This window comes from Schistocerca cancellata, chromosome 2 (assembly GCF_023864275.1).
Source record: "Schistocerca cancellata isolate TAMUIC-IGC-003103 chromosome 2, iqSchCanc2.1, whole genome shotgun sequence".
Lineage (NCBI taxonomy): Eukaryota > Metazoa > Arthropoda > Insecta > Orthoptera > Acrididae > Schistocerca > Schistocerca cancellata.
The window spans coordinates 811,013,647-811,040,015 of NC_064627.1; the positions used below are offsets into that span (position 1 = coordinate 811,013,647).

General features: G+C 45.5%; 1 protein-coding gene across 1 annotated transcript in view; it reads left to right on the forward strand.

The window, feature by feature from the left end:
- LOC126162685 (uncharacterized) overlaps window positions 1-26,369 on the forward strand; it is a 43,886-nt gene that overhangs the window by 12,451 nt on the left and 5,066 nt on the right. The window contains exon 2 of the mRNA XM_049919339.1: window positions 13,699-13,818. Coding sequence (XP_049775296.1) covers window positions 13,699-13,818 — 120 coding nt within the window. The remainder of the gene's footprint in view (window positions 1-13,698; window positions 13,819-26,369) is intronic.

Sequence of the window (26,369 nt, forward strand, 5' to 3'; positions counted from 1 at the left end):
TATTTACACGTTCTACTCCGTACGACTTCGACGTATTCTGCCAATCCGAGCAGCACGGATAACCGCACGGTCTTGGGCGCCTTGCCACGGCTCGCGCGGTTCTCTCCGTCGGAGGTTCGAGTCATCCCTGGTACATGGGTGTGTGTGTGTGTGTGTGTGTGTGTGTGTGTGTGTGTGTTGTCCTTATCGTAAGTTAGTTTGAGTTAGATTAAGTAGTGTGTAAGCTTAGGGACCAATGATCTCAGCAGTTTGGTCCCATTACCACAACAAAAAAAAAAAAGGTTCAAATGGCTCTGAGCACTATGGGACTTAACTTCTGAGGGCATCAGTTCCCTAGAACTTAGAACTACTTACACCTAACCAACCTAAGGACTTCACGCACATCCATGCCCGAGGAGGATTCGAACCTGCGACCGTAGCGGTCGCACGGTTCCAGACTGTAGCTCCTAATTACCACAAATTTTCAATTTTTTCTGCCAATCCAATCTAATATGGATACCACCTTTTCGAGTAATACCTGCAGATACGTTGCAAATCGTTTCGCAAACTGTCTCTCTTAAATATTAACGCCGTCCATTGTGGCCGAGCGGTTCTAGGCGCTTCAGTCTGGGACCGCGCGACCGCTACGGTCGCAGGTTCGAATCCTGCCTTGGGCATGGACGTGTGTGATGTCCTTACGTTAGTTAGGTTTAAGTAGTTTGTCCCTCAGACGCTGGAAAAGTCTGCCGAACAGCTTACCAGAGGGCACTCCGCACTGTGGATATTTTTGAGCGTAAAGAGCAGGGGCTCGCAGGTTACGTCCTTTTGTTAAACATTAGCAGAATATCGTATCCGCCATTTTACTTGTCGAGTAATAGGCTTCCATTGCTAACAAGTGGTGGAAGGTAAATGTACTACACCATTTGTTCAGCGCAATAGCAGTAAACACATAAGTAAACCCGAGTTTGGAAGAAGGGAAAACACTATCGTATGTACCCAGGGCTGACAGTACTGTACAATAAGACACACAAACACGACGAAATCTATAGTAGCCTACAACACGATCCGAACCACACAACTGACCGCTGATCACCTAAAGATAGAGTACTGTGAGTAAGACATCATAATACCTTGCCGACACATTCACGGAGCGCAATGCAACGACTGTGCTAACATCTGTATCCAAGTGTCGCGCAGTTATTTCTATAAACATGTGTTTATATCCGAAAGTATGCGCTTTCGGACCCATGTTTATTGGACTTCTTATACTTGTTTCGATGAGTACTACCACCTCTCAGAGTGTTCGACACTGTTTTTTAACATCCTATATAATAGTATACATCAGTATGATTGACACTCTGATGTAGTAGGAGTAATCCAACGAACTACAGGCCTATATCATTGACGTCGGTTTGCAGTAGGGTTTTGGAGCATATACTGTATTCAAACATTATGAATCACCTCGAAGGGAACGATCTATTGATATGTAATCAGCATGGTTTCAGAAAACATCGTTCTTGTGCAACTCAGCTCTTTATTCGCACGAAGTAATGGCCGCTATCGACAGGGGATCTCAAGTTGATTCCGTATTTCTAGATTTCCGGAAAGCTTTTGACACCGTTACTCACAAGCGACTTCTAATCAAGCTGCGGGCCTATGGGGTATCGTCTCAGTTGTGCGACTGGATTCGTGATTTCCTGTCAGGAAGGTCGCAAGTTCGTAGTAATAGACGGCAAATCATCGAGTAAAACTGAAGTGATATCAGGTGTTCCCCAGGGAAGCGTCCTGGGACCTCTGCTGTTCCTGGTCTATATAAATGACCTGGGTGACAATCTGAGCAGTTCTCTTAGGTTGTTCGCAGATGATGCTGTAATTTACCGTCTAGTAAGGTCATCCGAAGACCACTATCAGTTGCAAAGCGATTTAGAAAACATTGCTGTATGGTGTGGCAGGTGGCAGTTGACGCTAAATAACGAAAAGTGTGAGGTGATCCACATGAGTTCCAAAAGAAATCCGTTGGAATTCGATTACTCGATGAATAGTACAATTCTCAAGGCTGTCAATTCAACTAAGTACCTGGGTGTTCAAATTACGAACAACTTCAGTTAGAAAGACCACATAGATAATATTGTGGGGAAGGCGAGCCAAAGTTTGCGTTTCATTGGCAGGACACTTAGAAGATGCAACAAGTCCACTAAAGAGACAGCTTACACTACATTCGTTCGTCCTCTGTTAGAATATTGCTGCGCGGTGTGGGATCCTTACCAGGTGGGATTGACGGAGGACATCGAATAGGTGCAAAAAAGGGCAGCTCGTTTTGCATTATCACGTAATAGGGGAGAGAGTGTGGCAGATATGATACGCGAGTTGGAATGGAAGTCATTAAAGCAAAGACGTTTTTCGTCGCGGCGAGATCTATTTACGAAATTTCAGTCACCAACTTTCTCTTCCGAATGCGAAAATATTTTGTTGAGCCCAACCTACATAGGTAGGAATGATCATCAAAATAAAATAAGAGAAATCAGAGCTCGAACAGAAAGGTTTAGGTGTTCGTTTTTCCTGCACGCTGTTCGGGAGTGGAATGGTAGAGAGATAGTATGATTGTGGTTCGATGAACCCTCTCCCAAGCACTTAAATGTGAATTGCAGAGTAATCAAGTAGATGTAGATGTACATCTAGATGTAATACTGGGTTGACAAAATGGAACTGGTCCCAAAAATATTTTCTGTAGGATTGGCATGGGATTGACCCTTCTTAACGAACTTCACTGCAGTTGAAGACGATGCAGTGTTTGACTCGACTTATTAAACGGTGAGATAAGCGTAGCAGATCTGTCTGCGGGTCAGCAGCAATAGCGTTTTCAGCGTCCTGCTGTGTATGAGGATTATTTGAGTACATTTCACCTGTCAGTTGAAACCACAGGTAAAAATGTCTGGGAGAGAGATCAGGTAGTCGAGGTGACTAGGACACTGAACTACTTCTGCCGACTGTCCTATATCACCCAAAAACCTCATGCAGTCGTGATAAGGTTGTCAATGCGATGTGTGCTGTTGCTCCGGCTTGCTGTGTGTTGACTGACATATAGGTTAAACAGTTTCTGGATATACCGATAGCGTGAACAGTTTGATGAAAGAATCGTCTTACGATGCGGATACCAGATATTGCGCGCCAAATACCAACTACACTACTGGCCATTAAAATTGCTACACCACGAAGATGACGTGCTATAGACGCGAAATTTAACCGACACGAAGAAGATGCTGTGATATGCAAATGATTAGCTTCTCGGAGCATTCTCTCAAGGTTGGTGCCGGTGGCGACACCTACAAAGTGCTGACATCAGGAAGGTTTCCAACAGACTTCTCATACACAAACAACAGTTGACCGGCGTTGCCTGGTGAAACGTTGTTGTGATGCCTCGTGTAAGGAGGAGAAATGCGTACCATCACGTTTCCGACTTTGATAAAGGTCGGATTGTGGCCTATTGCGATTGTGTTTTATCGTATCGCGACATTGCTGCTCGCGTTGGTCGAGATCCAATGACTGTTAGCAGAATATGAAATCGGTGGGTTCAGGAGGGTAATACGGAACGCCGTGCTGGATCCCAACGCCCTCGTATCACTAGCAGTCGAGATGACAGGCATCTTATCCGCATGGCTGTAACAGATCGTGCAGCCACTTCTCGATCCCTGAGTCAACAGATGGGGACGTTTGCAAGACAACAACCATCTGCACGAACAGTTCGACGACGTTGCAGTAGCATGGACTATCAGCTCGGAGACCATGGCTGCGGTTACTCTTGACGCTTCATCACAGACAGGAGCGCCTGCGATGGTGTACTCAACGACGAACATGGGTGCACGAATAGCAAAACGTCATTTTTCCGTGTTTGGCGACATCGCGGTGAAAACACATTGGAAGCGTGTATTCGTCATCGCCATACTGGCTTATCACCCGGCGTGATGGTATGGGGTGCCATTGGTTAAACGTCTCGGTCACCTCTTGTTCGCATCGACGGCACTTTGAACAGTGGACGTTACATTTCAGATGTGTTACGACCCGTGCCTCTACCCTTCATTCGATCCCCGCGGCACCCTACATTTCAGCAGGATAATGCACGACCGCATGTTGCAGGTCCTGTACGGGCCTTTCTGGATATATAAAATGTTCGACTGCTGCCATGGCCAGCACATTCTCCAGATCTCTCACCAATTGAAAACGTCTGGTCAATGGTGGCCGAGCAACTGGCTCGTCACAATACGCCAGTCACTACTCTTGATGAACTGTGGTGTCGTGTTGAAGCCGCATGGGCAGCTGTACCTGTACACGCCATCCAAGCTGTGTATGACTCAATGCCCAGGCGTATCAAGGCCGTTATTACGGCCAGATGTGGTTGTTCTGGGTACTGATTTCTCAGGATCTATGCACCCAAATTGCGTGAAAATGTAATCACATGTCAGTTCTAGTAAAATATATTTCTCCAATGAATACTCGTTTATCATTTGCATTTCTTCTTGGTGTAGCAATTTTAATGGCCAGTAGTGTATGACATTCCGCAACGGCTCTTCGAAGTACTGACGGGGATTTTCTGACGCATAGTGTATCGTGTTCTATGAGTTCACATACGATGACAGGATGAACCAGGCTTCCCCTGAAGCAGTGAAATACCAATAATCCAAAAGTCCTGATTCTGTTACACTCGGAAACCACAGGCAGAACTCAACAAGCTTTAACCGATGCAGAACAATATATTTACGAGCATTCAGATGCAAGCCCTTTTTGATAATGTTTCGACGTGACAATCCCTTAATTCCCATTTACACAGGTAAACGGCGTTGAGATGTCGTCGGATTCTGTTCCAGGCTCTCCTTCACTCCAGTATTGTTTTCTGATGTTCGAACTCTGTTCAGAGAGTTACGTCTGTAATTCGCTACAGAGTCCGTTTCGCGTTTTGGCACTAACTTTTGCATTGGTGACTTAGTTGGATGTTTGGAAAAAACATCCCAGTTTTAAATTCTCTTGCAAACGGTTCAACACACATCTTCCACGAAATAGGTTTTGCATAACACTCGACAGTGAATACGCGCTGTTTTATCACGAACACCGTTTTGTGTTACATTCAGCTAGCCACTAAACACGTCTGCTCTCTCGCTCACTCAAACGTAACGACATAGCGAAGAACTCGGAACAGAGCTTTCGGGAGATGCGCATTCGCAGATTGGGACATCGAGATCACGGTTGCCGGCATTTTCTCTGCTGTGGAGTTCTCCTATTCATTAACAAGGGTCAATACCGCGTCAGTGCTATAAATATTTTCCAGGTCAGTTGTATTTTGCGCACCATGTATAAGTATATGGTTCACATTTTCATTTCTGCCGTCGAGGCAGTTGAAAACGAACGCGGAGTCTTTACAGTAAATATGAATTACTTTCAGCGTAGCCACAGTTATTGTTATTCAGAATAACGGTGGTGTTTCTCGATTGTATGAAAGTTTAATATCTGCAGAGACAGGTTTAAGGTATTTGTCTGCCGATAACACGTCTTGGATATTGAATTGTATTGATCTGCTTAGCATTAATAAGCACAACAAAATTTTTGAAATAAATTATATTTTTTGTTCCTGCCACATGAGTCAACAACTCTAATTTTATGCAAGAATCTACACACCATTATCACAGCATAGGAATAGGTTCGCCGACCGCTCACGATTTATGTTGTTCGAGACAGATGAATATACCAAATCATCGATCGGCAGCGATAACACTGACGATACATATGACAATAATAATAACTGTTACGAGAAAAATTATTGCGACGAGAATGATTATTGCTGTAGTTGCAGCGATCCTTAGGTCCACGACCGATTTCTTGCAACTGTCTACGCTATTCTTTTCTTGGGAAATCTCTTCATCTTTGCATAACTTCTGCGACATGTGTCCATTTGAACGTGCTTATTTTAGTGAAGTCTTGGTCTCCCTCTACAATTTTTATTCTCTACATTTCCCTACGTTACTAAATTGGCATCCTTGATGTCTTAGGATGTGTTTTACCAAGCAATCCCAACTGGCCAAACGGAAATCCATGATGAGGCACCTTTCAGACTCCACCAGGTTCTGATAGTTCTGTCACTCACGGGTGCGTTGTATCTCTACAGGCCCGTTCCCGATCCCAGAAAGTGCACCAACGTTCGAAGAACGCCCATACTTTGTATAGGTGGATGAAGCAAGACGCCTGCAAATACAAATGGTTCAAATGGCTCTGAGCACTATGGAACTTAACATCTATGGTCATCAGTCCCCTAGAACTTAGAACTACTTAAACCTAACTAACCTAAGGATATCACACAACACCCAGCCATCACGAGGCAGAGAAAATCCCTGACCCCGCCGGGAATCGAACCCGGGAACCCGGGCGTGGGAAGCGAGAACGCTACCTGAAAATACAGGTCTGTTTGTGTGGGCCTACGGTGAAGGAAATACCCCATTATCCATCCATTTTCCATCTGGCAAAGATGTCCAGAAATGGCAGACAGCCGCCCTTCTTCAATTCCATCGTAAATTTGATATTCTCATGGATAGAATTCAGACCCTGCAACAAGCATGATAGTCCTTCTTCACCGTGGGGCCACACTACTAAAGTACCATGCAAAGTATCATCCACATATTGCCAGAAGACTTTTGGATCTGCCCTCTCCTCAAAGTTTTCCATAAAAATGTTTACTACCTGAGGGGAGAGAGGGCTACCCATGGCAACACCGTCAATTTGCTCAAAATATTCTCTGTTGAATAAAAAATAAGTTGAAGATGGAAATTGGATGGATCATTGGGATATCAGTCTATCGTAAGCCCACACATGCAGACCTGTATTTGCAGGCGTCTATCTGCCTCTGCCCAACACAAACTATGGGCGTCCTTCGAACGTTGGTGCACCAGGTATGTGCTGTATCTGATAGAGTCAGCCTTGCAAATGAGCTGGAACACCTACATTTAGTGTCCAAAAGTAATGGATAATCTTCACATCAGATCAGATGGTTCAAATGGCTCTGAGCACAATGCGACTTAACTTTTGAGGTCATCAGTCGCCTATAACTTAGAACTAATTAAACCTAACTAACCGAAGGACATCACACACATCCATGCCCGAGGCAGGATTCGAACCTGCGACACACATCCATGCCCGAGGCAGGATTCGAACCTGCGACCGCAGCGGTCGCTCGGTTCCAGACTGTAGCGCCTAGAACCGCACAGCCACTCCGGCCGGCCACATCAGATCACACAGCTTTAAGAAAGAAGAAACGTGACCACCCACAAGAGCAGGAGAAGGAGCGGTTGAAGTCCAGGGCATCCTTCCAGTACGTCGGCAATATTTCGTCGAAATTCGGCAGAATCTGAAGAAAACAACATGTCAAAGTAATATTTCGCCCACCTGCAAAGACTTGTGCTCTTCTCTGTTCGGCAAAGGGCGATCTGGGATTGCGGAAGGTAGGACTCAATAGAATACCATGTCAGTGTGGCAAACCCTACATTTGTCAGACGACGCGCAAAGTGCGTGAAGGATGCGTTGAACATGATCGCCACACTCGCCTTCGCAGCCCAGTAAGACAGCCATAGCCGAACTTTGTATCTCCACAGTATATTCCATGGATTACTCTTCCACAGAAATCTTGGCCTCGACGAGATCCTTCTAGGATTAAGTTTTAAGGAATTGGTGGAAATACGTTTAGCGTAAGATCTCATTAATCTTGATGGCAGCTTTCAAATGGATAAGGTGTGCGACCTGGTGATATCTGTAATTTCTACTGTAAGAAAACATTTTATAACATATGGCACATCTAGCGGTATTTATTTTTATTCATTTTGACATCTGAATTTTAACTCCGCGAATGCGCATTCCGACAGAGAGCGTGCGTATAGTATCTCATTACGCATGCTCCTACGCGCCATGTTGTTGTTGCTGTGGTCTTCAGTCCTGAGACTGGTTTGATGCAGCTCTCCATGCTACTCTAGCCTGTGCAAGCTTCTTCATCTCCCAGTACCTACTGCACCCTACATCCTTCTGAATCTGCTTAGTGTATTCATCTCTTGGTCTCCCTCTACGATTTTTACCCTCCACGCTGCCCTCCAGTACTAAATTGGTGATCCCTGGATGCCTCAGAACATGTCCTACCAACCAATCCCTTCTTCTGGTCAAGTTATGTCACAACCTCCTTTTCTCCCCAATTCTATTCAATTCCTCCTCATTAGTTATGTGATCTACCCTTATAATCTTCAACATTCTTCTGTAGCACCACATTTCGAAAGCTTCTATTCCCTTCTGGTCTAGACTATTTATCGTCCATGTTTCACTTCCATACATGGCTACACTCCATACAAATACTTTCAGAAACGACTTCCTGACACTTAAATCAATACTCGATGTTAACAAATTTCTCTTCTTCAGAAACGCTTTCCTTGCCATTGCCAGTCTACATTTGATATCCTCTCTACTTCGACCATCATCAGTTATTTTGCTCCCCAAATAGCAAAACTCCTTTACTACTTTAAGTGTCTCATTTCCTAATCCAATTCCCTCAGCATCACCCGACTAAATTCGACTACATTCCATTATCCTGCGCGCCATACATGGAGCAATATTCGACGACGGCATGTAATTCGACAGAGGTCGCTCATGTAACGGCTGTCTTTGTGCGCGAGACTTGAACTAGCAACCTCAGTGCAAAATAATAACCTGAAGATGGCTTAATGGTTGTCAGCCGATACATTGTGTCAGGAAGTCGATGTCATCTGATTACAATCCGCAAGTTCATGGAATACTCTTTACGCCAGGAAAATTTCAATAATCACAAACAACACTAATGCATTCTGGTGGCCATTCTACTTCTCCCCGATATTTCCATTCTAATCATTTACATACACGCTGATGATGCGTGTGTGTACGAAGTTACACTGACAACTGACCACGTCTCCTGGGCGCTTCACTTCTGTTTATCTGGCAGTGTATTACGGAGACGCCCGTAATCGCTGACTCAGCTCAAACGTGGGCGCCTGACAGTTAGATTAGCCTCAGCACTCGCAAGCTTGCCAGGCGGCAGGCTCAGTCTGAAGACGAACACATCCTCCTCACAAGGGAACCTCCCCATCGCACCCCCCTCAGATTCAGTTACAATTTGGCACAGTGGACAGGCCTTGAAAAACTGGACACAGATCAATAGAGAAAACAGGAAGAAGTTGTGGGGAACTATGAAAAAAAAATAAGCAAAATATACAAACTGAGTAGTCCATGTGCAAGATAAGCAACATCGAGGCTAGTGTGAGCTCATGAGTGCCGTGGTCCCGTGGTTAGCGTGAGCAGCTGTGGAACGAGAGGTCCTTGGTTCAAGTCATCCCTCGGGTGAAAAGTTTACTTTTTTATTTTCAGACAATTATTATCTGTCCGTCCGTCCGATGCGAGGTAACTGACGGTCTACACAGGGAAAAATCTGAAAACGTTAAAAACATATGTCTTGACAAAGTACAGGGAAAACTGTGCGACTGTGAAACTGTTGCATTCATTTGTTGCAGTTTATGTGACAAACTCTTATGTTTTGACCTTGCGATCGAATGTTTTCGGTTCCCATTGGAGAGGCACGTCCTTTCGTCTACTAATCGAACGGTTTTCCGGTGCGATCGCAAAACACAAGACACTAAACAGAGACGTCAATGAACGAACGGACAGATCATAACTTTGCGAAAATAAAGAAAGTAAACTTTTCACTCTAGGGAAGACTTGAACCAATGACCTCTCGTTCCGCAGCTGCTCACGCTAACCACGGGACCACGGCGCTCCTGAGCTTACATTATCCTTGATGTTGCATATCTTTCACATGGACTACTCAGCTTGTATATTTTGCTTATTTTTTTCATAGTTCCCCACAACTTCTTCCTGTTTTCTCGATTGATCTGTGTTCAGTTTTTCAAGGCCTATCCATTGTGCCAACTTATAACTACATCTGAGGGGGGTGCGATGGGGAGGTTCCCTTGTCAGAAACAGCGCCAGTTGTTTCTTTTAGTGTACCGCCTACAGACAGACTGCCGAACTAAATGTTTACTCGACCTTATTTGTGTTAAATATTCAGTACCCTGCCATCTATAATTTTTAAATTGCTTTGCTGGTTACGCATACATAATACGTTGATTATTCTCCCCTCCCCCTTCTATGTCTAAAGCACTTAGACACTCGATTATCTTTCAATATGCAATAATAAACAGTCCAAACGAAATAAGAGGAAGCAGAAACACTCATCTAATTCAATATGACGATTTAAATAGCGGAAGAAAGCTGTAAACAAACATCAACGACTGCTGAGTTTTGAATAAGACGAGGTTTTTGAAATGGAGATTATAAATTCGGTTTAGGTAAAATTTAGATGAAAGAACTTAATTATCAAATCTTTATATTATGTACTTTATTTTCTACCGTATAGTATACGATTCTAATCTCTGCACTAATAATAAAACACAAAATGAATAAATTACATAGTCTCAAACGTGTTTAATTAAAAATAAACCGAAGTAAACTAATAATGAAGTCTTGATCCATGGTGTTCTTGGTTTAATTTAGTTGCATAGCCCTTTGTGTATATTACTACAGCACACCTGGAAGGCACAGAATCCACAAGTTTGGCCAATCGCGACTGAGGAATCTTCTTCCATTGCTCATACAATTCTTGATAGAAAGTCTCATTGTCGGTGCAGTTTTGCTGGCCAACACGTCTATCCGGCTCGTCCCAAAGATGTTCTGTGGGGTTCAAGTCTGGACCTTGTGCTGCATCGGAAATGTCTCAATATGACAAGAAGGATGCTTCGGATCGTTGTCGTGATGCAGTTGCCAATTACGCTGTATATTTCGTCTTCCGTGAGGTGTTAATATTTCATCATACTTCCGATTATCCATTAACCCTTTAATGTCGACGAAAAGACCTACACCACTTCGTGAGAAACGCCCCCACAACATGGTGCTTCCTCCTTCGTGTTTCATGATGGATACTTGGCACCTTCTCTCATTCCTCTTGTTTTCCGACCGTCGAATGTACTGTATCCCGCCTGAGGAGAAGATATTAAACTTCCATTACTCGCTAAAATTTTTGATCAGTCTTCAGTGGTCCATAACTTGTATTTCTTTGCAAACCGTAGTGTGACCTTCCTCTTTTTCGCATTTATCGTAGGTTTTCGAGAAGTTCAGATCTACAGCTGCTAAGTGAAACCTGAAGATCATCATATATGCCCGGACTGATTCTTTGAGATCAGCCATCGATTGCCTTCTGATGATCTTCTGTTTGGATGGTTTTTTGGGCCCGACCACTTTGTGCAATGTGTTCTATCCTCCCCCTTTCTTTCTGGAGGCGGACCCAGAGACTCACAAGCAGTTATGAGATGCCAAATACCTTCGTAACGAAGGACTGAGTTTGGCTGTTCAGACAACTTGTCTGAAATCTGCTGTGTACTCTTTAGTTTTAAGCGTTGCAGGAAGTAAATAAAAATATCAGAATTAAATTACCTTTTTGTAGCTTGGTTCGTTTGCAGTTGCATTCTACAAAATACTAAGTAGCCCCTTGGCAACACTGTTTACGGTTTAAGTCCATGTTTAACTGTACTCAGTCTTCCTGGTTAGCTGAGTGGTAACGTGTGTCCCTCCCGTGCAACGGGCCAGGGTTCGATTCCCAGCCAAGTTGGAGATTTTTTTCCCCACTAGTCGAGTGGGTGTTGTCCTGTCATTATCATCAGTTCATCAACACCGACTTGCAAGTGTGGCGTCGCCTGAAATAAGTCTTGCAAGCCAGCTGCCAAACTTCCCTGGATGGGGCCTCCTGGCAGTCAGTGCAACACGATCATTTCATTTCATTTGCCTGTATTCAGCAATCAATACATGTAACAGCAGTCTTCTGCCTGAACAACTGGTTTCTTTTGATTCTGCGTATTAATAAACAATTCTACCACCCTACTAGTTCAACTACAAAATACTTTTGAGCGATACTATAGTGTCTCTCAACAGACAGCAAGTTAAGACCTGACAGAGGGCTGACTGTTACCATACTTTCCGAGGGAACATACGCTACTGGCTATTAAAATTGCTGCACCAAGAAGAAATGCAGATGATAAACGGATATGCATTGGACAAATATATTATACTAGAACGGACGTGTGATTACATTTTCACGCAATTTGGGTGCATAGATCCTGAGAAATCAGTACCCAGAGCAACCACATCTGGCCGTAATAACGGCCTTGATACGCCTGGGCATTGAGTCAAACACAGCTTGGATGGCGTGTACAGGTGCAGCTGCCCATGCAGCTTCAACACGATACCACAGTTCATCAAGAGTAGTGTCTGCCGTATTGTGACGAGCCAGTTGCTCGGCCACCATTGACCAGACGTTTTCAATTGGTGAGAGATCTGGAGAATGTGCTGGCCATGGCAGCAGTCGAACATTCTCTGTATCCAGAAAGGCCCGTACAGGACCTGCAACAAGCGGTCGTGCATTATCCTGCTGAAATGTAGGGTGTCGTGGGGATCGAATGAAGGGTAGAGGCACGGGTCGTAACACATCTGAAATGTGACGTCCACTATTCGAAGTGCCGTCAATGCGAACAAGAGGTGACCGATATGATTACGGCACCCCATAATACCACACGCCGGGTGATACGCTGCATGGCGATGACGAATACACGTTTCCAATAAGCGTTCACCGCTATGTCGCCAAACACGGATGCGACCATCACGATGCTGTAAACAAAACCTGGATTCATCCGAAAAAATGACGTTTTGCCATTCGTGCACCCAGGTTCGTCGTTGAGTACAGCATCACAGGCGCTCCTGTCTGTGATGCAGCGTCAAAGGTAACCGCGGCTATGGTCTCCGAGCTGATAGTCCATGCTGCTGCAAACGTCGTAGAACTGTTCGTGCAGATGGTTGTCGTCTTGCAAACGTCCCCATCTGTTGACTCAGGGATCGAGACGTGGCTGCACGATCCGTTACAGCCATACGGATAAAATGCCTGTCATCTCGACTGATAGTGATACGAGGCCGTTGGGATCCAGCACGGCATTCCGTATTACCCTCCTGAACCCACCGATTCCATGTTCTGCTAACAGTCATTGGATCTCGACCAACGCGAGCAGCAATGTCGCGATACGATAAACCGCAATCGCGATAGGCTACAATCCGACGTTTATCAAAGTCGAAAACGTGATGGTACGCATTTCTCCTCCTTACACGGAGCATCACAACAGCGTTTCACCAGGCAACGCCGGTCAACTGTATGAGAAATCGGTTGGAAACTTTCCTCATGTCAGTACGTTGTAGGCGGCGCCACAGGCGCCAACCTTGAGTGAATGCTCTGAAAAGCTAATAATTTGCATATCACAGCATCTTCTTCCTGCCGGTTAAATTTCGCATCTGTAGCACGTCATCTTCGTGGTGTAGCAATTTTAATTGCCAGTAGTGTAGTATCGCCCATTGCAGGTCGCCATTTTCATCAGTACGGCACGTCGACGTCAGTCTTCTCTTACTCTTGTAGCATCCAATACCTACTGAAACCTGAAATTACTATTATCTTCTGTGTGGTGTATGTCACATATGGAGATTGCAGCGCTGTCCGTTTTGTTTTACGCTGCTATTATAGCAGTACTCTTAGCTCCTATGCCAGTTTTGTGTAATTTGTGGAAACGTGTGGTGTTGCAGGCGGCGCTGGTAGCGTGCGTGGTGCTGCTGCTGGTGGCGGCGGTGGAGGCGGCGCCCAAGAGGGCGCTGTGGCCCGCCAGTGTGCCCTACAGCCCCACGGACAACGGCTGCAACGGGAAGGTCAGTAGCCCCTACCCTGTTCACCTTCCTGCTGTTCACTAGCGCTACTGCAGTCTGATTAAGCACAATGACGGCGCTCATAGGGAAAAACTTCCACTTGTGGGCAGTGTGGTATTTTGGTTACCATAAAACTCTGTCTACACCTACATCCACAGGGTGATTTTTTCCACCATATACAAACTCTAAGGATTCATTAGTGAGAGGATGCGGTAAAAAATGTATAATGAAACTACGTCCCGAAATGTCTGGTTTCCATGCTAGAGACCACTTATTCAATCATATTTTGCTACAGAGACTGCCTTCCAACACGCTGTACCATGCTGCCACTGTTATGGTTTCCTCCTAGAGGGTGGTACTGTTCCTCATACGTCACGCCCTAGCGCCCTCTCCTGTCATAGTAACTGGTAATTTTGTGTCCGATTCACTTCTCTTACTTACTCACTTTGTAGTGGATGTAGCGTTCTACACACTGGTTCCGTATTCGAATCAAGAGCTTACAGACATGCTATTTACTTGCGGAAAGGCAAATGGCAACGGGCGGCGGCAGCAAGGTTGTATCAGGAGACCTATCCCCGTAGACAACAACAACAGCATTCAACGCTTGCAACAGTGTTTCGCCGTTTTTCTGAGACAGGGTCGTTTCAGGAAGCAGGAAATCATGAAGGACGTACCAGAAATGTTGGGACACCATATTTGGAGGAAAATGTGATTAACACTGTGGAAGGCGACCGGCGTGTCAGTATCAGGCAGTTGGCCCTCCAGTAGAGGGTATGCCAGACGACCAGATGGAATATTCTCTATGACAGTTGTTGCTATCCTTATCACTTACAGCGTGTGCAGGGTTTACAAGCGACAGTCTTTTCACATCGGTGGCAGTTTTGTCACTGGTTTCTTCACCAGACAATCACGATTCCGGGATTTGTGTCATCCTTTCTATTCACGGATGAGGCCACTTTTACGCGGAGTGGTGTCTTCAACTTTCATAACAGTCATCTGTGGAATAGCATGCAGAAACCTCATTGTATGGTGACAGCAAATCATCAGCTTCGGTGCAGCCGGAATATGTGGGCCAGGACAATTGGCGATCGTATTTTGGGACCAATCTTTCTTCCAAGTCGCCTAACAGGCCAAAATCGTCGGCGTTTCTTGCGGGTGACATCGCCTCCCCTGCTGTAAGAAGTGCCATTGATGATTCGAAGGGTTATGTGGTGGCTACATGACGGTGCTCCAGCCCACTTCGCAGTTAACGTCCGGACGCATCTCACCCGTGTCTTCCCTGATCGATGGATCGCACGAGGGGTCCAGTTGCATGGGCTGCTCGTTCACCGCGTCTGTCTCAATCTGTGCGATTTCTGGTTATGGGGCCACCTCAAAAGTACCGCCCATGCAGAGCCCACTCCAGATGTGGAGAGAGTGGAACAGCGTATTCGTGCTGCCTTTGACACGGTTCAGATGCAGCCTGGTCGATGTGAACGTGTGAGACAGAAATTGCTAGGGTGAGTACACGCATGCGCTGAGGCAGATGGAAACCATTTTCAGTTCATACTGTAACTGTAGACCGCAGTCTCTGTAACAATTTGCGATTGAATAAATGGTGTGTAGCATGGAAACCATGCACTTCCGGACATAAGTTCGTTAGACCTTTTTTGTTCCGTATCCTCTCATCGGTCAGTCCCTAGAATTTGCACACCCTGTGTACTCCGCAAGCTACCCGACTGTGTATAGCGGACAGTACCACTGGTACCAATGTCTAGTCCAACATTCCCTGTTCCATTCGCGAATGGCGCGTGAGAGGAATGGGTGTCTATAAGCATCCGTATTAGCTCTAATTTCTAGAATTTTCTCGTTCTGGTCATTTCGCGAGACGTATTTGGAAGAAAGTAATATATTGTCCGACTCTTCCCAGAACGTACTCCCTCGGAATTTCAAAAGTAAACCTCTCCGTGATGCACATTAATCCCTCTTGTAGCGTTTGCCACTAGAGTTTGTTGAGCATCTGAGTAACGCTCTCGCGCCAAATAAAGGACCCCGTGACGGAACACGCCGCTCTTAGTTCGGTTTTGTCTATCTCTTCTATTATTCCAACCTGGTAAGGATCCCAAACTGATGAGTAACACGCAAGAATCGGCCGAACAAGCGCCTCATGAGCCACGTTTTCAGTGGATGAGCTACATTTTCTTAAGGTTCTTCCTATGAAGAAAAGCACTCCGTCTTCAGGCCACGAGTGGCCTACTGGGGCCATCCGACCGCCGTGTCATCCTCAGTGGAGGATGCGGGTAGGAGGGGCGTGGGGTCAGCACACCGCTCTCCCGGTCGTTATGATGGTAGTCTTGACCGAAGCCGCTACTATTCAGTCGACTAGCTCCTCAGGCATCACGAGACTGAGTGCACCCCGAAAAATAGCAACAGCGCATGTCGGCCTGGATGGTCACCCATCCATTTGCCGACCACGCCCGACAGCGCTTAACTTCGATGATCTCACGGGAACCGGTGTATCCACTGCGGCAAGGCCGTTGTTCTTCCTATGAACCTCAATCTAATTGTTTTATGTGTTCATTCCACTTTACGTCACTCCGGATAGATACTCCTACATATTTTACAGTACTTAATGTTTCCATTGATTTGTCACCAGTACTGTAAAATACAGTAGTGGATTTCTTCTCCTACATAATCGCAGTATGTTCATTTATTGGCGTTCAGGGTCAACTGCCTGTCCCTGTACCATTCACCAATCCTCTGCAGCTCCTCCCACAATTCGCTACAGTTTTCTGACGTTGCTGTCTTCTTACAGAAAACTACACCATCTGCAAACAACTTCTTGGAGATTCCGACGTCAGCCACTAGATCATTTATATGTGATCTTAACAATGAAGGACCGGGCGAGGTGGCACAGTGGTTGGAACACTGGACTCGCATTCCGGAGGACGACGGTTCAGACTCGCATCCGGGCGTCCTAGTTTACTTTGTTCGTGATTTAACTAAATCACTTAAGGAAATACCGAGATTGTTCATTTGAAAAGGCACTGCCGACTTCCTTACCTCCAAATCAACCAACAGTTACGGTCCTGTCACACATACGTGGGGTATTCCTTAAACTGGTTTTACATCTGCCGGTTTTGCTACGTTGAGAGTAATGCGTTGAGTTCTCTCCTTAAGATGGTCTTGAATCCAGTCGTAAATCTGGTCCGATACTCGGTAAGCTCGTTTTTTTTTTTTTTGCTGAACAGCACTGCGGGAGGGTATCAAATGCCTCAGTGTCAACCTCAGTGGCGATACCATCAGCACAGTGGAACTAATGGATGAAGAAAGCTAGCTGAGTTTCGAAAAATCGCTGTTTGCAGAAGCCATGTTGTTCTTTATAAAGGCGATTTACATTCTCCAAAATCATCATAATTCGTGAGCACAAAACATGTTCCGTAATTCTACAAGATTGACTTCGGCGATATAAACCTATAATTATGTGTATCTGTCCCAAGACCCCTCTTCAAAATGCGAATGACCTGCGCTTTTTTTTTTTTTTTTTCAGTCGCTAGGCACCCTTCCTTTCTCCAACGATTATGATAAACTGCTGCTAAAAGATAAGCAAGTTGTTTCGCTTTATCTTTGTATAATCTTACAGGTATCTCATCTGATCCAGAAGCCTTTCCACTACTAGGCGAGTGTACTCTTAATTGCTTTTCTATCCCACCATCACTTATCTCAATATTTGCTATTTCGTCTACAGCACAATAAGTTGAAGCAGGGACCGTTATTACGATCTTCCGCGGTGAAACAGTCTCGGAAGATCGACTTCTGTAGTTCGACCTTCTATCTGTCACCTTCCGTTTCGGTGCCAGCATAACCGCTGAGTGACTGAATAGATGATTTCAACACGCTTACTGGTTTTATGTTTTAGTCAGATCGGTGGCAAAATTTTACTTTCATAGTCACCGAACTCTTCCCTCGCTGCTCTCCTTACATTTATTTTCTTTTCGTTCATCTTTTCTTTGTGATGAAGCAGTCATTGTCTACGTAGCAACTTTCTAACACAACTGTTAATCCGTGGTGGGTTTTTCGTCTTGCCCGTCCCTTAAAACCTCGCTCGTAACGTGCTTGTCTAAGCCGTATTGAAAGATGCTTTTTGAATCTTATCCATTTGTGCTACACATATTCATTCTCAGAAATAAATATTTGATATTGATTGATCAGGTACTCTGCAGTTTGTATTCGGTCACTCTTACTAACCAAAAGTGTTTTCCTACCTTTCATAACAGTCCCTACAACACTCGCAGTCATTCATGCTATTACAGCCTTTTGATCACTGATGCACTCCAGTATGTTAACTGGTTCGAAAAGTTCAGGCCTGTTCGCTGCTAGAGGTCTCAGAGTTTACTCTCATCTTCGTCCTCGGCATTGAATATTTGACGTTTATTTTAAGATATTTGTATGTGTCCTGTCACTTTTGCTAAGCAGAAATATTTTCCCATCTTTCCGAACAGTCCTTACAACACCCATAGTCACTGACACTACCATAGCCTTATGATCACTGATACCCTCTTGTGCTTTAACTGACTCGAGAAGTTCAGGACTGTTTGTTGCCAAGAGGTCAAGACATAACCCTCTATCTGCCTGCAGTAATTTTCGGACAAGAGAGTCAGTAGAAGGTCACACGAATTCCTACCTCTGGCACCAGTTTTGATCGCATGACATTCTACAGTGGCAAGTTAAAACCTCCCTCTATTTCAATAGCATGATCAGGATACTATACCACAAAATTCTGCAAGTTCTATCTGAAGCGCTCCGGCACTAAAACTCCTGATGCAGACAGTCTGCAAAAGTATCCGACTACCAATTTGTCGCACCTTTGATGCTTAACTTCATCCAGATTACTTCACACACGTAATCCTTAATATCCTCACTATATATTATCTAATTCTTAATTGCAACAAATGAACCACCGTCATTGGCGTCTACTCCATCCTTGCGACGAAATAATCTTCCTGGTACCATTTCTATTTGTAAGACAATGATGTGATACTCTGCATATCTAACCAGCGCATTTAAATGAGCCTAGCACTACTGCTGTACCTATGCCCTTGGAAAGTTACTGGGAATTATACCAAGCTACATAAAGAGGAAATTGCTCATAAATTAAGAAATTCGTTTGAGTGGTCATTTCCTACAGTATTGTACGTATCTTCCGTGACAAAAATACTGTTTGCACTCGCGACAAAAATACTGTTTGCACTGTTTCTGAACCATCTTCAGTGACATTGTAAACTCTTGCATGTATTGTGGCTAAAAAGATTTCTCAGTCGATTTAAATGTAGTTTAGAGGTTCCGTCTTGATCAAAAAAAATTTCTTGTTGTTCAGTTTTTGCCATATGTGTTTCCGGCGATGTTACATCATCAACAGGTTTCTCTTTAATTTACGTAACACCACATTTATGTGGTCATGCCTTTTTCTCTCTAGTGGAATACATGTGATACTTTTAACACTTTGTCATTTGCAGTAATATTGTTGTTTGCGATGGTTTTCGTGTTAGCACAACTCTAGGAACTGCATGCTCTATTGCCATGGCGGCTATTATTGTTTCCAGTAGCGATTCTGTTTCAAAGGATGAAGTAAGGACCTCGAGTGTGAATAGTTTTAAGGGTGAGATATCTGACACCTTAACTCACCACTCAGTCCGTTCCCCGATTCCCATCCACGATCCTGGGCTCTCTCCTTGTCACTTTGTCTTCTAGCTGAAATTCATCTTTTCTGCCATTTCCTTTCCGGTTTTATTTCCTCGATACAGGATAAATCAAATGGCTCCGAGCACTATGGGACTGAACATCTGAGGTCATCAGTCCCCTAGACTTAGAACTATTTAAACCTAACTAACCTAAGGACATCACACACATCCAAGCCCGAGGCAGGATTCGAACCTGCGACCGTAGTAGTCCCGCGGTTCCGGACTGCAGCGCCTAGAACCGCACGGCCACCGCGGCTGGCTTCTACTGCAAGCTCTTTGCTTTCCATATTCTGTGAGTTAGTGGTACGGACCAAAACAAGAAAAAATGTCAAGTAAACATGTGCTCTAAAGGACATACCTTAAGATCTATATGAGCACCTGTTCGTCTTCGCTTCTGTGAAACACATCTCTTCTACCGAATAAGTGATATAGATCTTAAGGTGCGTATTTTTGGAAGCCATGTCTGCTGGACAATTTTTTTTTCTTGTTTTGCTCCATATTACAAATCACTTTTTAACAATTATGTTAGCCAAGCGTCTACCCAGGCTCACACTCAGAAGTAATGCAGAATTAAAGTTTGGTTATACCAATGTCCGAATGTGCATGGTGGGGTGCACGACCCGTAATTATTCCCAAGTCCAGTGAAGTTCAGTCTCTCCAAGTGAAGTCGCAAGATTTTCCGCCGAGCAGCCAGGTAACCTCGAGTGATGCGGCGAGTCATCCACAAGCAGGTGGAACACGGCGTACTGCACTTCCCGACGAGAACTGTCGTTTGCGGCGGCGGCCGGGTTTATATAAGGTTTTCTAGTTAATGGAGCCGTCGGCTGGGGTCGCTGTTTTCCACGGAAAACCAATCGCAATGTTTCCTGGCGTAGCCAATTGCTGTGTGCTGAACAACGCGCGCGCGCGAAGGCGGCCAGCGATGGTAGCTGCGAGCCGCCCGGAGAAGTGCGGTCAGCGATGTATTTCTCGGCCACGTAAGGGAGCGTGCGTGTGAAGACGGCCAGCGATGGAAGCAGCGGGCCGCCCCGAGAAGTGCGGCCAGAGATGTATTTGGCGGCCGCGTACTGGAGCGCGTTGTTCGGTGTTTGTTAGAAGTGGTGTATACCACAGAAAGCAAAGAGGTTGCATTAGAAGACTTTTGTTTCGTAGCATCGAAAACTAAGAAATTCTCGTAGCCCTTAAGGCATGCATTTTAGGGCCCACGTTTGCTGGACTTCTCTGCTTCGAATGATCGTTCATGTCGTGTCTCCGAATATTGACCACTCCTCCTGTGAAACCCTGTATAAAGGCAGCGGCAGTTAAAGAATTCTTCTTCGTTCATAGCTACTGTCGTTTACCAAAAACGCTTCACATTTCACGGCCACAGACCATTGCAAAATGGCGGTGCGGCTCGTTCGTGTGTGGTCCCCTAACTTGGCTCGAGCAGACTCAGTCCTAACGGACTCGGACTAAACGGATCACTCGTGGTGTGGCGCAGACTGCGCAACGCCTCGGCGTCTTACCGAGCGAGGCAGCGCAATGGTTAGCACACTCAACTCGCATTCGGGAGAACGACGGTTCAAACTCGCGTCCGGCCATCCTGATTCATGTTTTCCGTAGTTTCCCTAAATCTCTCCAGCCAAATGCCGGGATCGTTCCTTTGCAAGGTAACGGCCGCTTATCTTCTCCATCCTTCCCTAATCCAAGCTTGCGCCCCGTCTCTAATAACCTCGTTGTCGACGGGACGTTACATGCTAATCTCCTCCTCCTTCTCGGCGTAAAAAATAAAATAAAGATCGTGACAGAAGACACATTGTAAATACTGAGGGGTCCAAATAAATGTATCCACTGTTTAAAAGTCCATAACTTGCAAACTAATTGACGGAGTTGTCCCATTTTTGGTGAAAGTGTAGCTTAAAGTCCCACTTCAAGATATCACTGTAGGTGTTCGAAATGGTCACCATTTAACATCCACACACAAACGATGCCGCCGAACTGCAGCACGAACTACTAACTGCAACGTGTTCAGTTGGATATTCGCACATGAGTGTACGGTGGGTTCTCGAAGTTCATCCAATGTGCGTGGCTTTAGTCGATAATCGACGTCTTTTAGTGTTCCACACAGGTAAAAGTCCAGAGGAGTCAGGTCTGGGGAACGTGGTGGGTACTCCACAGCACCTCTACACACTATCCATCTTCCTGGTAGATTTTCGTCGAGATACGCCCTAACATGATTTTGATAGTGGGCTGGGGCACCATCTTGTTGAAATTAAGCCCTTCCGTCTTCATACAAGTCTCGGATGGCAGGTAAAATGGATGTCTGAAGCTTCTGAAGGTACACCTCACCGGTAACTGTGCCGTCAAAGAAGAATGGCCCAATCGAGCCCAGAAATTTGTCTGGAATGCGACGAATCGTTAAACGTGTCGGTGGCTCTGTTTGGCACTCGTTTCGCCATTGCCGCTGAACCTCATTAATGTTTTCGTACATAAAATACCACTTCAAAACTGACTTCCTTTCATCGAATGTTAGCCTTGCGCCAGCCATGTTTACTCGAGTAACTAGGTGCAACTAAGAAAGAAACAATGACTATCTGGCGACTGTCATCTGACAAAACAAAACAACGCAATACAACGCTTATGTGGCGATTGCCGGAACTACAAACTATTACACTACCAAAGATGAGACAACTCCGTCAATTAGTTTGCCAGTTATGGACTTTTAAACAGTGGATACATTTTTTTTTTGGACCCCTCTGTATAAATAACGCATTACAATTTAAAAGCCTGGACAGAAAACATTACGAGAGTCTCAGTCTCGGTGAATGTTTACATCATTAAAATTCCCTTCCGTTACTGTTTTCACGGATGTCGCACTGCGACGGCTGAGGTTAGAACAGCGGTCACTCCGCAGATGTGGTTCTTTTTTCTCGGGCGGAGGAATTTCCAAGAGGGAGACTTGTCAACAGGCCGAGATAGGGCGACCTCAGCGCGAGCCGGCCGGCGCCGGCGCCGGCGACGTCAGAGGGGCGGTTCGCGACTCCGCCAAAGTCCGCGCGCTATCTGCCCTCTCGCTGGCGGAGGACGCCTATTTGCGGACGCCACCGGGACCGCCATCACGTGCTCCAGTCGCCGGGGCGGCTCGACGGATCCGGTTTCAGCGAATATGGGTCGCGCCGGCCGGCAAAGGCTGCAGCCCGCAGCGGCACGAACCAACTACTGGTCTGACAGCCACCTGATGGCTGTGCTGCACCCATCTTTCATAGTCCTTCCCAGTTGTCGTACAGTGCTGCAACTCACCAGTTACTTTCTTGCACTAGTACTCTCTGGTGACAAAAGCTATAGGATAGCGATCTGCACATATACAGATGGCTGTAGTATCGCGTACATAAAGTATAGAGGGGCAGTGCATTGCCGGAGGTGTCGTTTGTACTCAGTTGATTCGTGTAAAAAAAGTTGCCAACGTGATAATGGTCGCACGACAGGAATTAACAGACTTTGAACGCAGAATGGTAGTTGGAGCTACACGCATGGGACATTCCATTTCGGAAATCGGTAGGGAATTCAGTATTCCGAGATGCAGTGTCAAGTGTGTGCCGAGAATACCAAATTTCAGGCACTGGCCGAAGGCCTTCACTTAACGACCGAGAACAGCTGCGTCAGTGCTAACAGACAAGCAACACTGTATGAAATAACCACAGAAATCAATGTGGGGTGTACGACGAATGTATCCGTTTGGACAGTGTGGCAGAATCTGGCGTTAACGGGCTATGGCAGCAGACGACCGACGCGAGTGCCTTAGCTAACAGCACCACGTCGCCTGCAGCACCTCTCCTGGGCTCGTGACCAAATCAGTTGGACTCTTGATCACTGGAAAAGTGTGGCCTTGTCAGTGAGTCCCGATTTCAGTTGGTAAGAACTGATGGTTGGGTTAGAGTGCGACGCGCACTCACGAAGCAATGGACCCGAGTTGTCAACAAGGCTCTGTGCAAGCTGGTGGTGTCTCCATATGGTGTGGGCTGTGTTTACTTGGAATGGACTGTGTCCTCTGTTCCAAGTGAACCGATCATTGTCTGAAAATGGTTATATTCGGCTTCTTGGAGGCCATTTTCAGCCATTCGTGGACTTAATGTTCCTAAACAACGATGGAATTTTTATGGATGACAATACGCCATGTCAGTGCGCCACAATTGTTCACGACCGGTTTGGAGAACATTCTAGACAATTCGAGCAAACGATTTGGCCACACAGATTGCTGACATCAATCCCGTCGAACACTTATGGGAAATAGTAGAGAGGTCAGTTCACGCATAAAATCCTACACTGGCTACACTTTCGCAATTAGCCAAGGCTATGCAGGCAGCACGGCTCACTATTTTCATAGGGGATTTCCAACGACTTGTTGGGTCCTTGCTACGTCGAGTTGTTGCAGTATGACGGGCAAAAGGAGGTCCGACACAATATTAGCGTTATTCCATGACTTTTGTTATCTCAGCGTACACTGATTCACAGTTGCTAAGGCACAGAGACATTGTTGGACAGGAATACTCACACCAATGATGGTCGGCATGTAACACAATACATATGTAATAGAGAGGGACTGGTAAATTTACAGTGAAAAATCTCATAGATTTCTCCACATAAGAAAGGAGGACAACAGACATAAATAATGTTCATGTTTGACAAGGGTCAGTCTACCAACATAAAGGTCGAGTTTGGACTCTCAGTGAGATATACGCCCTCCTCAGGTACTAATGCAAACTTTGCAGCTCTTCTCCGTGCTGGCTACCAAACTGTTGAGCAGTCCTTGCGAGATATTGTCCCACTCCTCTCTCAAAGCGGTTCAATTTTTTCACGGTTCACGGAGGGAGTGTTAGTTGAGAAACACGTCTGCAAACAGCATCCCAGGCATGCGCTATAGTGTTCAGGTCTGGGGAGAACACAGGCCGTTCCACACGTTCCATACTTTCACTTTCCAGTGTGTCTGGCACCTCAGCGGCCCTGTGTGGAAGGGAATTGCCGTCCATTAACAAAAATTCAGGACTCGGACCCCTAAACAGATGGACATGAACCACAACAACCTCTCTGCAATACCACTGTGCTGCAACGGTACCTCGTGCAAAGATATGCTGGGATGTTTGGCCATTGTGCATAATGTCTGCCCACACCATAAAGCCTAGGCCATACCAATGACGTTCGTGAACATTCTGTGGTATCATGCTCCCCTCTCTCTCCATAGTAACTGGTAGTCAGAATCACTTGCCACAGTGAAGCGGGATTTGTCCGAGAACATCACTCCGGATCACTATTCCTGACCGCAACCCACATGCTCGTCACACGAGCTCTTTCTCGAAGATGGCGAGGCTGAAGTGGGGTGCATTTAACAGACTCCCAAGCATACAAACCAGCCTGATTTAACTGGTTCTGGCAGAAACACATGCGCCAGTAGCAGTTAGGAGGTCTGTTGGCGATCTACCTAGGAGTGAGTATTTGGCTATTCCTTTTCTCCAGATTGCTACATATCGATCATCTTGTGGTGTGGTGGCCCATCTAATAACAAAGGCATGCTTTCACGTTGCATTTCCACCTTCTGTGGCCCGTTTTTTTAATCGTGAGATGACACTTTTGGACCCACAGTAGTGACACTTTGACAAGCTTTGAGCCGTGTAGCTGCTCGTCTATGATAGTAAGCACTCAAGTGATACCTTGCAGACATGTTACCATACCACACTAAATGTCACGCTAATTGGTTCCACAACAACCTTAGTCAAATACCATACTACATGAACTATCGAATGCATAGAGTGTTCATGCAAAGGCTTCGCTGAATTTAACACATCCCACCCCCTACATTTTCTGGTCAGTTGTTCCATACCAGTCCGTAGCTGTTCGTTAGCAAGTGTCAGTTGTTCCTTGGCACCTTTCAAGCAATGTACGTAAACCCATCATTGTCATGGTTTACTATTCTGCCTAGTATCTTCTTCAGATTGGACACAGGGTACCTGGAAGTAATATTTTCAATTCCAGTAAATAGCTGGAGCTCTTGCTGGTCTAGAAATCACGGTTACACATTTCAGAGTGTAGTAACGTAATTCCTTATTTCTCACTGTCTTCATTTATCTCTTTCAAGACTTACGTTTCCCAGGACTTCCATGTGATTATCTTGTACAGTTTTCTGCCCCTAGCATGGTGTGCGTGGAACACAAGCCTCTCTCCATCTTCTCCAGTATTCTCAAGTCGCTGCTCTCTTCTCTTCTAATCAACAGGAGTTGTACAAAAATGTGGAAACACCACGAGAAATGTGTGCTCGTACATAAATGCAGATGTTACCCAAGCCTGCAGAATGCGCTCTCGTATTTGACCATGAATAGCATCTGTACAACGTCCTCAGTAAGTTGTAAATGTTAGAGGTGGTCAGAACAGTGTTCTCTGCAGTTGTCAGCGCGTTATGTTGGAGTTAAGTGACTTGGAAAGTAGGTAAAAAGTTGGTGCTCATATGGTGGGTGCTTCCGTAACTAAGGTAGCCAGATGTTCGGTGTTTCAAGAGGCAACATATCGAAGATTTTACACATGCAGCGAAAGTGGAAAAACATAATCTGCTAAGTCACAGCTCGGACGGCTACGTGTGTCGAGCGACTGAAAATTGCTATCACTGAAGAGGATTGTGACGAAAGACAACAGGACGACAGCTGCAAAAGTCACTGCAGAACTGAATATTGCACACGCGAACCCTGTCCGCGCCAAAACAACAGGAAGGGAGCTCGAGAAGCAGGAAATCGCAGACCGATCTGGAATCGCAAAATCGCTAACCATTGATGCAAATGCCTGTAACAGGAAAACGTGGTGCCTAAGCAA